The sequence below is a fragment of the Ovis aries genome, chromosome 8 (assembly GCF_016772045.2).
Source record: "Ovis aries strain OAR_USU_Benz2616 breed Rambouillet chromosome 8, ARS-UI_Ramb_v3.0, whole genome shotgun sequence".
NCBI lineage: Eukaryota > Metazoa > Chordata > Mammalia > Artiodactyla > Bovidae > Ovis > Ovis aries.
In genome coordinates, this window is record NC_056061.1 from 61478606 (window position 1) to 61496275 (window position 17670).

Consider the following 17670-nt stretch of genomic DNA (forward strand, 5'->3'; position numbering starts at 1 on the left):
GAAGGAGACAAAGAATTAAAGTTAATGTCTCACAAGCTCAAAATACTAATTAGTAAAGTTCCTGGAGGAGAGAAACTGCAATTTTCCTCACTGTATTTTCTACACTGATTAACAAAGTGTCTGAAATATATAGTGCTTTATAAATCCGTTGAAATAGTTAAAAGAATAAATGATCCAACTGGAAGAAAATCCTTTCATGGTGGAGGTCACAGGAGAAAATCTAGTGCTAAGGATGGTAGAATCTGAGCTGGGCATTAAAGGATGTGTAGTGACGTCACTGTCCAGTAGGACAGACACAAAGCACACATGGCCATTAAATTTAAATTAATTTGATTAAATGTAAAATTTAGTTCCTCAGTTTTATTAGTCTTATTTCAAGGGGCTACTATAGTGGGCAGCAGAGAGAATATAACCATCATTGCAGAAAATCCCACTGAGCTGGATAGAGAGGAGTGGAAATGGGAAGAGGCGTGGGGAAGGGACCATCCCCATGCCTTATAGACCAGTTTGGTTCCAGAGAAGGTAAGAATAAGAGGATCTGTTGAGCCCCTGTTGAGGCTGAAGTGGAGACAATGACAATGAGAGTCATCTTAGAAAGTGCAATTAGGGCAACATATGTAGTTGAAGCAGAAGAAATAATAAAGAAACTAGCTAAGAAGCAGAAAATAAGAATGAGCTTTTAAGAAACCAGACGAAGATGTGAGATATGTATATGTATGTGTGTGTGCATTTTCAATTGCTTCAGTCGTGTCCAACTCTTTGCAACGCTATGGACCGTAGCCCACCAGGTTCCTCTGTCCATGGGATTCTCCAGGCAAGAATACTAGAGTGGATCGATATGCCCTCCTCCAGGGGATCTTCCTGACCCAGGGATCAAACCCGAATCTCCTTCATTGCAGACAGATTCTTTACCACTGAGCTACCAGGGAAGCCCATATATATATATATATATATATATATATATATATATATATACACACACACATATATACATATATGTATATATATACACATACACACACACACACACACACACACACACACACACATATATATATATAATGGAATACTTGAGTTGTTGTTGTTTAGTCCCTAAGTCGTGTCTGACTCTTTGCAACTCAATGGGCTGTAGCCTGCCAGGAATTTCCCAGGCAAGAATACTGGAGTGGATTGCCCCTTCCTTCTCCAGAGGATCTTCCTGACCCAGGGGTCAAACCCACATCTCCTGCCTTGGCAGGTGGATTCTTTCTCTTTGAACCACCAGAGAAGTCCACAGTGGAATACCACTCAGTCATAAAAAAGAATGAAGTTTTTGCATTTGTGAAAACATGGATAAACCTGGAGGGTGCCATGCTTAGTGAAATAAGTCAAACAGGAAGAGATAAATACTGTATGTTTTCATTTATATATAAAATCTAAAAAATAAAACAAGTGAATGAAAATAAAAAAGAGAAGAGAAACAGTTTCACAGATACAGAGAACTAGAGGCTACCAGCTGGGAGAGGGAAGAGGAAGGGGCAAGACAGTAGTAGGGGATCAGGAGGTTAAAAACTACTAAGTATGAAGTAAATAAGATACCGCAATGTAATGTACAACATAGGAAATAGCCAATACTTTATAATAACTTTAAATGGGATATAATCTATGAAATTATTGAATCATTACGTTGTATACCTGTAACTCATTTAATATTGTAAATCAACTATTCTTCAATTTGAAAAAAGAAAGAAGCCAGACTAGAATGAAACCAGGGAAAAGAGATATTTCAACAGAGAAATAAACGAGATTTGCTGCCTCAATACAGAGGGTAGAAGGAAGAGAAACTTCCCTCCAAGTGTCATGCTTGACTGAAAAATCCCTATGAATGGAGCTCAGGAGGGAAGGAGTGAAATCAACTTGAGGAGAATTCATTTTGATATTAAATGGTGTCATACCTGTCCTCTCAAGGCCGTTATCACCTGGCTTCCCTAAACCCCTCAGATTAAGCCAGAGTGATTTCCTCACATCGGTTTTGAGAATCGCCATGGCGCTGGAGACCATGGGAGCCGTGGCTACAGTCAGAGACAATGACGGAAATGTGGCATCTCAAAAGACTGTAGCTCCGTGGCTAAGTGAGACCTTCTGAAGCCAGACTTCCAGCATTAGAATTTAGGCTCCCCTCCTCACTGGCAGAAGGACTTAACAGACTTCTCTATGCCTCATTTCAATTGCCACATCTTGTAAAAGGGGGGTTATATTGAGCTTGTTACGAGGATTACATTAATTAAATAGGTGAAATGCTTAGAACTGTGCCTGACACACAGTAAACATGGTATAAATATATGTGTCTTTCTCCTCTAGTTTAGAGGGGTGCATTCACAGCTGTGAATTCAGCTGGTGGTTCTAAGAATCAGCTTCTCTACTGATTAACCAGATTGTTTTTCCCAATGAGAGAATTACCCACAATTTTTCACCTTCAGGAAGAATCGATAAAGTATTTTGATAAAGCTTTGCATGATGTATTTCTCCTTTGGTTTTCTAGCTGACAGAGGCATTAAAAAGAAAGATCATCCTTACATGTATGTGTATGACTGAGCCCCTCCACTGTTCATCTGAAACTATCACAACATTGCTAATCGGCTCTATCCCAGTAAAAAATATAAAGTTTTCTTTAAAAAAAGATCATCCTGACCTTTATACTTCATTTAACTTTTAGTTATACTAAGTAAAATTCTAAGGAGTCAGAATGAAAGAATCAGACCCGTATTTTGATTAATTTTGTAGCTCTAGAGATACTCTCATATGAGATCTTTCTATTAATAGTTCCTCTTCCTTGTTTCCTGCCTACTTATTATTCCTGGTTGTTCAGGTGAAACCAGATAAGGGTTAGACAGAGTGAAAGGAGGGAAAAACATAAAACCTGTTTTCTTAATCTGTAACTTCAAACCAGAATTTCCATCTCATATTAGGAAATTGGCCATTCATTTTCCTGTTTTTATAAAGTTTTATTCAAAAGTTTATTCTAATCCCAGAGTGTACCTATTAACAATGAGCCTATTGTAAATGATCGTTGATACTCTGATATTTTAAATTTTCACAGAAATTACCAGAGCAGGGCAGAGTCAGTCATTGCTAGAGCATTCCTAACAACAAGGCAAGAAACAGTAATTCCCAGGTAACTCCTTCCAACTAGACCATTAAAAATTTCAAATTCTACATTACCAATGTGTTTCTTCTTCTTTCTTCTTAGGTGATCTTGAACAGAAATTTGAACTGGAAATCAGTCCTCTTTGCAATCAACAGAAAGATTCAATCCCTAGTATACAAATTGGTGAGTTGAACTCAATTGTAATTTTAAATGAATAATTTTGGCACCTCGGCCAAGAGTCACAAAGAAGGTCTACACACAGCTTTTGAAAGATCCGAACTAATCAATGCCCCTTTGAATAACTGAATCCAAATAAACACTCTAGTCATGACCTATCTACTAAATAATTATCAATTGAGATGAAACATAGGGTAAAGTCTTTGTTATAGACCCTTAATACACAACTTATATTAACTTTGTTGTTTAGAAACCAAATGAAGGAAAGTAACAAGAATCAATTATTGGCTGCTGAAGTTCAGATTAGCTCACACTCTCTTTAGGCCTTGAAACGTGGAAAATCTATAGTTTTGGACCCTTCCATTTTGATCACTACCCTTCATCCTCAGTGCATAATTCCAAAGGCTGGGTCCCCAGACTCAGGCCCAGAAACACATGTGACGTGGGGTCCCATGCTTCTTCACTTCAATATGTTATTTTCAGTCTTGTTCTCTTATGGCCACACTCTCAAGTGTCAATTTCAATAAAGTGTTAAACTATAACGCTAATTCCTTTAAAATAACTATTCGTTTCTCTCACTTCTTTAAACACTCTACCAATTCCATCTACATTTAAAGCAAGTCTTTCTTTTCCTTGCAGTTTCTTCCAGTTAAAACCAAACTCAGAACTTGAACTCTTTTACTTCAACTATAGCCCTGACATGTACCAGTTTAAGTTTTTCTTAACTGCCTTAAGACAGTTCAGACAGAACTGCCTTAAGAGTGCAGCAAACCTTTGCAAGGCTCAAGGCTCAATGCCTGGAGATTGGGAGGGCATGGGCCACCCAAAAAGATCAGCTGAAAACTGAGAAAACCAGGCAGTTAGAATGATATGCTTCCAATTACTGAGGGTCAAATTGAATCCATAGTCTCACAAAAGAGTCGCAAAGTCAACCTAAGGAAATAGGAACAAAATTAATCCAGTTTTTAAAAATCTGAAGGGAATATGCAAATATTAAAATAGATATGTTGGAACACTGAAATTATTGATAATTTTTTTCCCAATTGCCCTTAATATTGTTATGTTTTGTTTACAATTAAACTGATTCCTTCACCTGAAAAGGGGGAGAGGGGTGTTGTTATAAAAAGCAGAACCCAGGAAGAATCCAGAGCAGAGAAAGCTACAGAATTGCTGGGGAGGGCGAAGGGCAGCAGTATCAACAGAAATACAATCTCAGCCTCCTTGGATCTAATGCTGTATCTGGTTGGAAATTCTGCAGATGCGATTCAAAGGAAATAGACCCTGACCCAAATCCTAATCCCGGGACCCAGTTTGTTAAACTCTGGTTAGACAGGAATTTGCCAGGCACCTGTTAAAGACATTTTCAGCCCCCAGGGAAAAGCACTCACATTGTTAAGCACACAACCTGGATTTGGAAGACAGACTTGATTTCGGAGATTCTATTCTCTTGTTGTCATGAGAACACACTTATTTTGTCAGATCATATGTCCTGATTTTCAGCTCAGGAAAATGTGGTTACCATAGATACCTGTTTTTAAAATGGGATGAGGATTGAGTGCATAGGAAAATCCCATGGATGCTATACCAGCACACCAGTAATAAACAGGAAGAGTAATTATAAAACAACCCTCAGCAGATAAATCTTTCTGTCTCCATTCCACATCTCCTAGCTCGGTAGGTTCAAGGCTGGGAAGTGTGGTGTGCAGGGGCATATCAGGCTAAACTAGAAAAACCCAGATAGATGAACAGAGTCTAATGGGAGCTGTGGGCTCCAGCCTCCCAAACAAATATTTTTCCAGTGGGTGTGAATAATGCAGGTAGTTCCTCTGTCCTGATTCCCTTGGGACTGAAAATGTCCTCTCTTTTTCTTTTCCCAATTCACAATGAGGATTTCCTGAGTGCCATCTCAGGCTTCTCTCTGATTCTCTTTTTAAGTAATTCATATTTACCCAAGTGAAACAAGGATTTAATATCCACCCCTCACCCACCTTCTTCCCCACTCCCATCAAAATCTGCCTTTCAAAAAGAAGGTGCTAAATCAAATGAATCTCCAATTGGTGAAACCTATAGGAATATGGGCTTCCCTGCTGTTTCCAAGTGTAAAGAATCTGCCTGCAAGGAGGGAGGCCTGGGTCAATCCCTGGGTCAAAAAGATCCCCTGGAGAAGGAAATGGCAACCCATTCCAGTATTCTGGCCTCAGAAATCCCATGGACAGAGATGCCTGGAGGGCTGTAGTCCATGGGGTCACAAAGAGTCAGACCCAACTGAATGACTAACACTTTCACTTTCATAGAAAGATAAGGAGATAGGAATTCCCTGGCAGTCAAGTCGTTAGGACTTGTCAGTCTCACTGCCTGGAGCGCAGGTTCAATCCCTGGTTGGGGAATTAAGATTTTGTAAACCATTTAAAAACAAAAAAGCTAGAAAGATGAAGAAAAAGAGGCTTTCTTTAATCCTTATTAATTCTGAAGCCATCATTTCTCCCCTCCCCCACCTGTACCCCTTCAGGAGGACAATGTCCCCACAAAGTCAAGCTCGACATCACTTAGTAGAAGAGGGTGAATGTGAACATGTTAGTCGCTCAGTCCTGTCCAACTCTTTGCAGTCCCATGGACTGTAGCCTACCAAGCTCCTCTGTCCATGGGATTCTCCAGGCAAGAATACTGGAGTGGGTCGTCATTTCCTTCTCCAGGGGCTTTTCCCAACCCAGGGATCAAACCTGGGTTTCCCGCATTGCAGGCAGATTCTTTACCATCTGAGTCAGTTTGCACAAATACAGTGGAACCTGTGGGACAGCCTCAAATTTAATCATGCAGAAGCTTTGCTTCATGAGAAAAACTGCCTCATGGTGTCTATTCAGACTTCAAAATCACTCTCCTATATCCTATGAGAGGTCTTTATATCTAATGAGTAGAAATATAGAGATGCAACTCCAGAGTAATTTCAGGAAAAAAATGAGCTGAAGTTTTAAGTACTGGATTTTTGAGTGTGGGATTTGTAACTTTTTAATACTTAGGGTAAACCTAGTAAATATTCACACCTTAAACTTCAGAATAGTATAACAATATTGCAGGCTATCTTTTTAGATATATAATATCTCTTAAGATGCAAGATATTCAAAATTAGATACGGAGGTAGTCTAGAATAGCAAGCAAGAACATTCTAAAATGAAATCTTAATTGTCTGGCTCCTTACATAACCTTATCAAAATGTACACAGTAAGTCGCCAGCTTAACTTTTTGCTCCTTAGAGTCAGGTTATCTAACATCGTCTTATAATATTTAAATCATATTTCACATCTAATAAGAGAATGCAGACACATATACTAACATTTAGAATCAACGTATCCTTTTCTCATCTCCAGAGCATCCTCAAAGGCTAAATATCGGCTGTTTGTCCAATAAAAAAATAATCCAGTCAAGCCTTATAATTCGCATGCCTATAAACATACAGGGATAGTTGTCAGAAGATTTCATTATGCTGAAACACCTTGCCTCTCCGCATACCACAGAAGTCCCCTTCTCCCAACACCAACATTTCAAGGGAAATACAATAAAACCTAAATATATCCAAGTTTGTGATGAATCCAATAATTCCAACCTAGACTGGAAATTACCTTTGCTTTAATAAATCATGCTTAATATGGAAAGCACATTAACAGTGAGACGTGATTAGAAAGTTTAACAAAGCTAAAATAATTAAGAGAACAGACATGCTAACAAAGAAGTCTCATATCAACCCATCTTATCTCATCATTCAAGCAGAACTTTTATGCAGGTAAAAATCTGTTTTGAAGATGAATGAACTTTTATTATCTACACCTGGTTGCTTAATATACTTGAAAGTAAGACAAAAATGTGAAACAATAATCCTGAAGAAATATCTTCGGGGTAAATGTATGAATGAACTCTTCAGATGGTCTGAATCAACAATGTGTGGCTTCCTGGTGTCACTTTCCCTTTTTTCCCCCTCCCTCAGCCACCTTCCTTAGTTCTAGCTCATTTCTTTTTTAACTTTTTTCCTTATGTCTTTATCCTTCTTCAAATGAAAGTGAAAGTGGCTCAGTCATGTCGACTCTTTGCAACCCCATGGACTATACAGTCCAGGAGTTCTCTAGGCCAGAATACTAGAGCGGTAGCCTTTCCCTTCTCCAGAGGATCTTCCCATCCCAAGGATCAAACTCAGGTCTCCCGCATTAAAGGCGGATTCTTTACCAGCTGAGCCACAAGGGAAGCCCAAGAATACTGGAGTGGGTATCCTATCGCTTCTCCAGTGGATCTTCTTCAAATAGTAAAAGCCAACATTTATTGAGTGTTTGCTATGTGCCAGGAACTTTCTAAGCATTTCACAGGTGTTATTTCATTGTCCTAACAACTCTATGGGTTTGGTACCCTTCTTAACTCCTCTTTACAAATGCAAAAACGGAGGCATAGAGAGATTAAATGCCAAGCCTAAGATGACTTACCTTATGCTCCTAGGCTGAGGGCAGGGACCACATCTTTCAGGCCTCCATACCCCTGGAGCCAAGTACATCATGAGCCCAATCGTGTGTGAGGGAAGAAGAAGTGGTCTTACTGCCCTACTGGTGATGACGTTGACCTTGCCTGTTCCAGGTTTCATGACCTACATCGTGGAGCCCCTCTTCCGGGAATGGGCCCACTTCACGGGACACAGCGCCCTGTCTGAGAGCATGCTAAGCCATCTCGCGCACAACAAAGCCCAGTGGAAGAGCCTGTTGCCCAAACAGCACAGAAGCAGTGGTGATGGCAGCCTGGACCACAAAGGCCCAGGGACTGAGGATGAGGAGCAGACTGTGACGGAAGGCGACACCCCGTAGGGCCCGCCAGGCCTGCACCCTGCTCTGCACACTGAGATTGACAGCCTCCTTGCACAGAGGCCTCTGGGAGGGCGGATGCTTCGGGGGGCTCTTGCTGATCAAGCCAACCCCTCTTTGGACATCATCCAGGAGCTCTTCAGAGTCCACCCTCCTCCCACTCACCTGCCTCCCTCCTTTTCCCAAGTGTACAGAAGCCATCCGTCACCTCAGCATTAGCTGCCGAAATGAGCAACTCTGTTCCACGATGAGGGAGCTGATTCCAGGGACCGGCTTGGCCCTGGAGGAGAAGACTGGGGAGTAAGAAAGAGGTGCTCTTGCCATGGCCCTTCTGGCCCTGGGTCACACTGTGACGGGTGGCATTCCTGAGTCCAGAGCATTTTAGCCTTGGCCATCGGACTGCTGATCTGCATGACACAAACACCAGCATATTTGGAACTCCAAGGATATTGGTCTTAAGTGCAAGAGCACAAACGAGAGAGTGTTAGAGAAAGTACCTTCTATTTTAATAATAATTATTATTATAAAATAATAATAAATCTTTTTAACTTTTCTATTTTGTGCACTAGACAACGGATCTAAAACTCTGGACAAAGATTATTCAACGTGATAATCACGTACCCAAACGTGAACAGGGGGTTCATTGTTTTGTTACGGACTCCATGCCACTTTGGGTCAGAGATTTGGCATCTTCTCAATTTAAGAAACCACGTTTCCTATCCTATGCGAGGGGAAGGGGCTGTACAGTTCATTCCTTTGCACCATTAGTCAATCTGTCTTTTATCAATAACTCAGATTCAGTGACATGTTTCTTTTCACACCTGTACATCTTCTGTAAATATCAAGCGCTACTGATTCCCATGCCAAAATACATGAGTATTATGGGATTGCTACCTGTATAAACAATGGCACTGTGAACAGAATACTGTTAGTTTTAATACAAGAGAATGCATTTGTAAATATGGTATAGAGTTTATTAATATACTATTGTTTGCAGATAAAGGCCTTAACTTTAAACACCTTTTCATCTTCTGAAAGCTCCCCAACTGAAATCCTCACAGATGTCCTTCTGAACTGCCTGCCCATGTCCATCTTGATGCTTTCCAGCTAAGGTCACAAACCAAAACTGAATAAAGTCTTTGAGGAAATAATCTGGAAACTTCACATGCATTCCGCTTGAGACCATAGTGTCTAATCTATGGCACCAAGCATGGTTTCCTCAGATGAACAAGACCCTTCAGCAAGCCTGAAGTCACTTTCAGCACAGCGATGTTGCACTCTGTTTTAACAAGCCAGCTGATTAGCGTCTGTTTCTACAGCTCCTGTCATGGTGTGTCAGCCTCACGGGACACATGGCAGGTCTCACCAACCTTCCATAACCCTGTCAGCTAACCATCAGGGACTTCCCTGCTCCCCTATAACCCCGTCATCTATTCTGGCTGTAGTACCAAAGCACGTTTGGTTTATGGTTGGCTTGAATTTCTCTGGTGTTAATAGTAACTGGATTTTTCTTTTTCTTTCATTTCATATGAACTACCCAACTGTTGAGCAGACATTAACATCATTTAAGGAAAGAAAATATTTCCATTGTCTGGTAGAGTTTACCTTCCTCGCAGATTACTGTGGTTAATTACGACTCTACTAGCAGAGTTACCTTGGTATTTTGTTGCCATTTTTTCTACAGACACTTGGCTGGAAAGTCAATTTGTTACAGCATTCTTCTCTAGTCAGCTAAACTCCACTCACTGAAACTTTTCTTTAGAAGTTCCAGCATAACTAATGTTACATGAAAATTGGCAATGCCCCCTTTCTTTTTATCTTCAACTGTGTGGTAGTGGGGAGAATAATATGATTGTTTCTGCTACTATCAAGCTGTTTCACAAGCTGATAGAACCTCAGCTAACTCTCATTTCCTAAGTGCAACTCTTTTTTTCCTCCTAACATTCAAATGAAATGTGAGAAACTTGACTGGGTTGTATTAAGTTCCTGCAGAAAGACCGAGGCTTGCAGAGTTAAGGTTTAGGGTGAATTGGAAAGTTGGTTGTAGTTTCATTAAAGTAGGAGAGATGGTCAGAAGGTCCTAAAGAAAGTGTGAAAACCTCATGAAATGGGTGGATAATAAGTTGAAATTATTGATATGGGTAAGAAGGGAAGTTGTGAAAAATTAACACTAACTTTGGGTTTGTTTTTTGGGTTTGTTTTTTTCTTGTAATAACGATGAACTGACACGATTCTTTATGGCTTTAATACTCTGAAGCTCTTAGCTTGGTGAGTCCTCAAAAGAGAACTCATTGAATGTATTCCTGCTTCCAAATTCGCTTATTTTGGGTTGGTGATGCAGAGGACTTTTGAGTAGTCTATTTCTAATTTTCATGAGATCAAATCAAAGAAAGCAATTACTGGGGAAGATACAGGAAAGGTAAGGAAGAAGATACTGTTTTAGCTAATGGAGCCTCTCCTTTGAGTTTGGGAAATGAACCTTGTTTAAACAATATTTATATCATAATTTAAATAAATAAGACTGGAGGCATTTTTCATAGTTTCAAATTTATAGAACACAAGTATTTTAGGTCTTAAAGAAGAACTCACAGAGAAAACTACCAAACATCTAACAGTTAAGCCTATGAAGCAGCTACTAGCACAATAAAAATCTGAAGCAAAATGAGATGTGATGCATAAACTAGTTACATTTGTCTCCTTCCTTCAACCATATGAGTTCCTAGATCCATTTTTTTGTTTAAAAAAAATGTGAAAACGTTTGTTTTCTTTCTTCCTGCCTACGGGTGGCTGTCTTGCAATATTTCAATAGAAGGAGTCTGATTACTAGTTAAGACACAGCTGTTGGATCATCTGGGGACTTTATCTTCACATTTTTTTTTCCTCTTAGTCCCTGGATCGTCACTTGCTGACTTCCCAAGTTTAATTCCTTCAATGCTTGAGAAGAAAGGAATCAAAGGGTTCAGGTAAAGTTAAAATCAAAAGAGAGAATAGATATCACTGCCAGGCCTGATGGACAAAGCCTGCTTTTCCTTTCGAAAGCACCCGCAAACAGTCAGACCCTTTTTCCTGAAACACTGACCTCCCCATCGCTCCCTGATAGGCCGAGTGAACATCCTGCTCTGTTTCTTCCTGTCTAAGGCTTCCCGCAATGGGACGTGGATCGTGTCCTGCAACACTGTCGCCAGATAGTGCTTCCTACAAACCACAGACTTGTCTTATAAACTTTTCTCATATTGAATCAGATCTGCTCACTGATTTGAACATTGGTTATGAGCTTGTATCTCACTATATTTCTTATGCTTTGTTCTTATATGCAAACCCTTAAAATTGTGTTGTTTGTGTACACACGTGAAGTTTGGAAAACAAACAAACAAACACCTTGTGAGTTTTTGCTCAAAATGTGGCCTAAATATTCATTGGCATGTCTAGGTAAACAATGAAAAATAAAGATAATTTCTTAAAAATATCACAATATGAAAAATACTCTGATTTTCACCAGGTAGCATGTTATCAGCCAACCAGTCACATTCAAGGTCAAGGTCAAGAACACTGCTAATTGGCAACTTGCCAGCTAGGGGGAAAAGGCCATCATTCAATTCTGCCTTTCCTCTGAGTCCTGATAGTTTTCTGATCCACATTTGTCAAATTCATATATGAATGAGAATAATGTACAATGTTTTAGGTTGTGGAACCATAGCAGACTTACTGGTGAAAAATATAGTCTTGTGTTTCAGGATTGGAAGCCACCAAGAACAACAGAACAGTTCAGGCAGGACAACTGAGTGTTTAAATCTATCTGGAAATAGAGCAGGAATGAAAAAAAAAAAAAAAACACAAAAACTATCCATGTTTCCCAGAAACAGTGTTGTATCTTTATTTATCTCTCTCATATCTATTTTGTTAAGATTTGTATTCAGAATCTCACTGATTCTTTAATGCTTCCCCATGTCTGAATGTAATGTCACTTTTTTCATTTACCAACACTCAGTGTCATCCAACTCAAAATCAAAAGTAAGATCGCCGTGGTTTTCCAAGTAAAGGTCAGACATAACTTTCAAATGTACCCAGGAACCTAGCAGAAACATTATCAAATAGACCAAGCCTATATGAGCAACTGAATTTAATTCAACAAACATTGATTGAGGATCTACTATGTGCCAGAGGTTGGGCTAGACACTTGGGATATAAAAAGACCCAATCTGGAACTTCCCTGGTGGTCCAGTAGTTAAGACGCCAGGCTTCCACTGCAGGGGGCATGGGTTTGATCCCTGGTCGGGGAACTAAGATCCCACATGCCACGCAGTGAAGACAAAAAAAAGAAAGAAAAAAAAAAACTCAATCCTTTCAGGAGCATTCAGACTCGTGTCAAAGCTTTGCATTACCAGTGAACTCTTCTGAGATTTTGTGCAAACATCCGTGAGGTCTCAGCTTCTAGAGAGCAACATAAGATCATGCAGATGAGCTTGGAAGGCAGAAGTTGTCCCAATCTTGATTCTGTCACTAACCTATTCTGTGACTTCAGGCAAGTTACTCTCTACAAAATTATTTCCAGAAAATAATGGTTCTGTTATGGTCCAGGAAGATTCCAAATGTGGCAAGGCAGCTAAGCCCGCAACGACTGAGGCCCACACGCCTAAAGCCTGTGCTCCACAATAAGAGAAGCCACCGCAATGAGAAGCCTGTGCACAGCAACGGAGAGGAGCTCCCACTTGTCTCAGCTAGGGAAAGCTCATGCGCAGCAACAAAGACTCAGTGCAGCCAAAAATAAACTAATTTTTTTAAACCTTTAAAAAAATTAAAGAGATTGCATACAAAAAGCACCCAGCACTCTGGTACATGGTAGGCTTTTAATAGATACAAGTTCTCTCCTCTGAAATTATCAGACACTTCACAAATAGCCATTCATACATGGGTAAGAATGTGGATAACATATGGGGAATAATGTAGTAAAGAATGCTAGTGATCTTACACTGGGAAGTTAGACTCACTCCTGTATTTTTTTACCTGTTTATTGGCAAAATTATTAAAAAAAAAAAAAGACTATCTGATGAAACCTCTTGCCTTAGCTACAGCCTGCTTTTCTGTTTAGTCCTCTATATTCAAGAATAGAAGTTAATGTATCTTTTGTTAGCAGTTTCGTCAGAAATTTCTGAGAAAGAAACAGCTCCAAAGAACAAAAATGAGAGTCATTTATATACATGGCATCGATGCCACTCAAGTCCCACATCCAGCTAGTGATGGCTCTGGTCCTCTGTGTCAGTCCCTAAAAGTTTGCGTAGGCTTTGCAGGAGCAGGCATGGACTGGTGCCTCCGGGCACACTTGGTTCACTCACTCACACACCTCCAAACATGTTCTCAGCTAAAGCATACTGTCTGTCCCAGAGCAGAGGCATTTCCTAATAACATGTCGAAGAAGGGAGAAGGCTCCGTCCTGCCTCCATAGGAATGTAATGGACAAACATTAGAATAATGACTAAACAAGGAGCTTTTAGCTATGAAACAGTATATGATGGTCTTTTTTTTCAGAGAGATTATTAGAAAAAAATTTTTAAGTTTTAGCTGATAAGGTTTGACAATGCATGATTGCCTTGCTTAGTCATCTAAGGAATGGTGTGTATCTTTGATTCAATTCCATGAAATACTTTAAATTCTAATATTGCAAGTGCTGATTTAATCTCCAGTAATTTTTTCCTTTTAAGGAGGTGGTCCGATGGAGTTTCAAAAGTGTGGGCTTTGAAGGCAAACCAGAATTCAAACTCCTTGATCATTTAGCCCCAGGCAGACGGCTTCATGTCTCCGTGCCGCCATTTCCTCCTGTGTAAAATGGAAGTACCACCTTCCTCCCAGGGCAGTGTGAGGTCAAACTGAGAAGACATACATAAACATACAGCATGATTTCTAGCAGAAAGAGGACACTCAACAGATAGAAATTCTTACATCGTTTAAAGAACAAAAATTTACAAAGCGAGAGTTGGAGCATGACTTTCGATTTCTCTGCTTGTACTTTTCTTGTCCCAAAGAAATCACAGGTCCGTTAATAGACATTGAGCCTGATTATATTTACAGGTGACCGGTTTGATTATAAAACAATACTTAAATATGGACAAAATGTTGTAAAAAATGACTATAGAAGAAGACAGTGTCCTTAGGGTACTAATGATAGAAGACCAGGGACATTTAAGTAAGTGTTAGTTGCTAAGTCGTGTCCAACTCTTTGCGACCTTGTGGACTGTAGCCTGTCAGGCTCCTCTGTCCATGGGATCCTCCAGGCAAGAATACTGGAGTGGGTTGCCATTTGCTTCTCCAGGGGAATCTTCCTGACCCAGGGATGGAATTAGGGTCTCCTGCATTGTAGGTAGATTCTTTACTGTCTGAACCACTGGAAAGTAGACCTATCTTTTCTGTATGTAAAGTAAAATGTTCCTCAGCCTAGCCAGAGAGAACCAATCTATCAAGGCTTTCCTAGAGGTAGTGATAATACAACCCCAGTTATTTGGTTAACAAACAAAACTTGATATCCCGTCAAGTTTTCATGAATTCCATTCATACCCTATAAATTCTATCCGCAGACATTTCCAGTGGCCCTTCCGCCCTGTAATATTAGATCCTTTCTGGCCACTGACAGCAAATGTGGAGAATCCAGGGGAGTCTTTGTAAATAGATGATCCTAAAATAGATTCTGTTCTCCCAAATTATGCTTGACAATGCATATGCTAAAAGGTGTTTATTAAGTATTCCTGGGGGCGGGCGTTGGGAGTGGCTTCTGGGGCTTCCCTGGCAGTCCAGTGGTTAAGATACCAGGCTTCCACTGCAGGGGGCACTGGTTCAATACCTGCTCAGTAAATAAGAGCTCATAAGGGCTTCCCCAGTGGCTCAGATGGTAAAGAATCTGCTACAAGGCAGAAGACTCCAGGTTTGATCCCTGAATAGGGAAGATCCTTTGGAGAAGGGAATGGCTACCCATTCTTGCCTGGAGAACACGACTGAGTAACTAACACACAAGCTGAGCCAGGTGGTCAAAATTTTAAAAATTTTTTAAATGGCTTCATAGCCAAAGAAGTTTGAGAAGGAATGAATTAAACAACCAAGTTCCTCTCCTGTATGCTTCTCAGAACCTCCCATATACTAAGGCACAGCTCCATGACGACAATATAAATGATACTGTTCAGATCTAATTTTGGTTTCATATCATCAAGGATTCCTTGATCATATCAACCCAGAATGATCTCCCCATTTATCATTTAGTTTTGTTAGTGATTATTAGTTATGTATTATTATTGATATGTGTATGTCTTTTCTGTCCACCTTGAGATATAATATAACATTGTGGTTAACTTGTTTGAGCTTGTGGCTTGAATTTACCACTTACTAGGTGTCTGACAACAAAGGTCCAACAAAGTTTCGTCTATTCAAAGCTGTGGTTTTTCTAGTAGTCATGTATGGCTGTGAGAGTTGGATCATAAATAAAGCTGAGCACCGAAGAATTGATGCTTTGGAACTGTGGTGTTGGAGAAGACTCTTGAGAGTCCCTTGGACCGCAAGGAGATCAAACCAGTCAATCCTAAAGGAGATCAGTCCTGAATGTTCATTGCAAGGACAGATGCTGAAGCTGAAACTCTAATACTTTGGCTACCTGATTCGAAGAACTGACTCATTTGAAAAGACCCTGATGCTGGGAAAGATTGAAGGCAGGAGGAGACAGAGGATGAGATGTTTGGATGGCGTCACTGACTCGATGGACACGAGTTTGAGCAGCCTCCAGAGTTGGTGATGCACAGGGAAGGCTGGTGTGCTGCAGTCCATGGAGTTGCAAACATGACTGAGCGACTGAACTGACTGAGATGTCTGACCTCAGGCAAGTTTCTAAACTTTTTGTGCCTCGGTTTCTTCATTGGTAAAATAATGATTAAAAAAATATTACCTATTTCATAGAGCTTTTGAAGATGGAAAGAGTTCATACATACAAAGCACTTGAAAGCAGGGCACACAGAAAGCACTCACTAAATATTAGCAAGAACCAACATGTCCCTCACCCCTTCACCCATAAGCTCCTTGATAACAGGAGTAGCTATCCTTTCTAGTGTATTCTCCAAAGTATAGTACAGAAAGCACAAAACAAATACTTCTTAAATGAAAGAACATAATTTTGATTAATAAATTGAAAATCATATCAGAACAATAATGTTACTATTTAAATCTGAACAAACATGTTCCAACTGGAGCAATAAATGTCCTACAATTTGAATACTGATGTTGCTTTTCAATTTTGCTGAATTTCTATCCGGTAGACTTACATTGCCTGTAAGTCTAAATAAGAAAAATATTTAGGAAGACAACATGTTTTCTCCTCCCAGTTTATGAGCCTACTCTTTTGAGTGGTGACAGCAAAGATAATTCCCCTAAAAAAGTTGATGCCCAAAGATTTCTAGTTTTTTTCTTTCATCCAAATAGAAGAGAAACCTACAGGACCACTAAATTGCTTCCTTTGCAGAGCTAGTAAAAGTCGCCTGTTGTAACAGACAATCCAAGAAAAGGCAGACATAAATCCCAACACTCATCTTTAAAAAGGAACACGGGAGCAGAAGATGAATTTCCTATTTTATCTTTGTTTCAAGCACTTGCAACCCCATATTACCAACTCCTGCTTTCTCTTCCCAGGAAGCAATTACATGTGCATTTTTTTAAGTTGTCAGCAAAGTAAAGCCTAAGGGATCAAAATGAAGGGTCATTTCTTAGGGTTATTTATCCCTTCCCACTTCCCGCTGTTATATTTTTGTTTGGACCTTTCTAAGTAAAGAGTCAGACTTGACATATCAATGGACTTTCATCCACACTTGAAGAAAAATAACTTACAAACGAAAATAAAATGCCAAGTGTCATATATTAGCATAAGTGAGAAATGTGTTCTAGAATTACAGATGACTTTTCAAGTGTTAACCTGACTGATTTGGGGAAGAACAAACAGTTCAGATGTATCTTTCAATCCCTGGGTTATGTAACATGCTGTGAAATAGTTCTTAGATGCTTCTACTAACTTTCTTTTTTCCTTTTCTTTTTTTAAATTGGAGTATAATTGCTTTAGGCTTCCCAGGTGTCATTGGTAAAGAATCCGCCTGCCAATGCAGGAGACACAGGAGATGTGGGTTCGATCCTTGGGTCAGAAAGACCCAAGGAGAAGAAAATGGAAACTCACTCCAGTATTCTTGTCTGGGAAATCCCATGGACAGAGGAGCCTGGCACACAGACAACTGAGCACACACACACACGTAATTGCTTCCCAGTGCTGTGTTAGTTTCTGCTGCACTACAAAGCGAGTCAGCTATATGTATACATATGTCCCCTCCCTCTTGGACCTTCCACCCCAAAGCCCTCATCCCACCCGTCTAACTCATCACGGACCACCGAGCTGAGCTTTCTTTGCTTTATATCAGGTTCCTGCCAGCTATTTTACACACAGTAGTGTATATGTGTCAATCCTCACCTCCCAGTTTGTCCCATCCTCCTCTTACCACCTGTAGAAAGTGATCTCTG

General features: G+C 40.0%; 1 protein-coding gene across 4 annotated transcripts in view; it reads left to right on the forward strand.

The window, feature by feature from the left end:
* PDE7B (phosphodiesterase 7B) overlaps positions 1-11605 on the forward strand; it is a 359981-nt gene extending 348376 nt beyond the window's left edge. For all 4 annotated transcript variants that reach the window (XM_060419706.1, XM_004011365.5, XM_004011366.4 and 1 more), the window contains 2 exons: positions 3230-3310; positions 7919-11605. In XM_060419706.1, coding sequence (XP_060275689.1) covers positions 3230-3310; positions 7919-8142 — 305 coding nt within the window. In that variant the 3' untranslated portion in view covers positions 8143-11605. The remainder of the gene's footprint in view (positions 1-3229; positions 3311-7918) is intronic.
* Positions 11606-17670: the final 6065 nt, after the last annotated feature.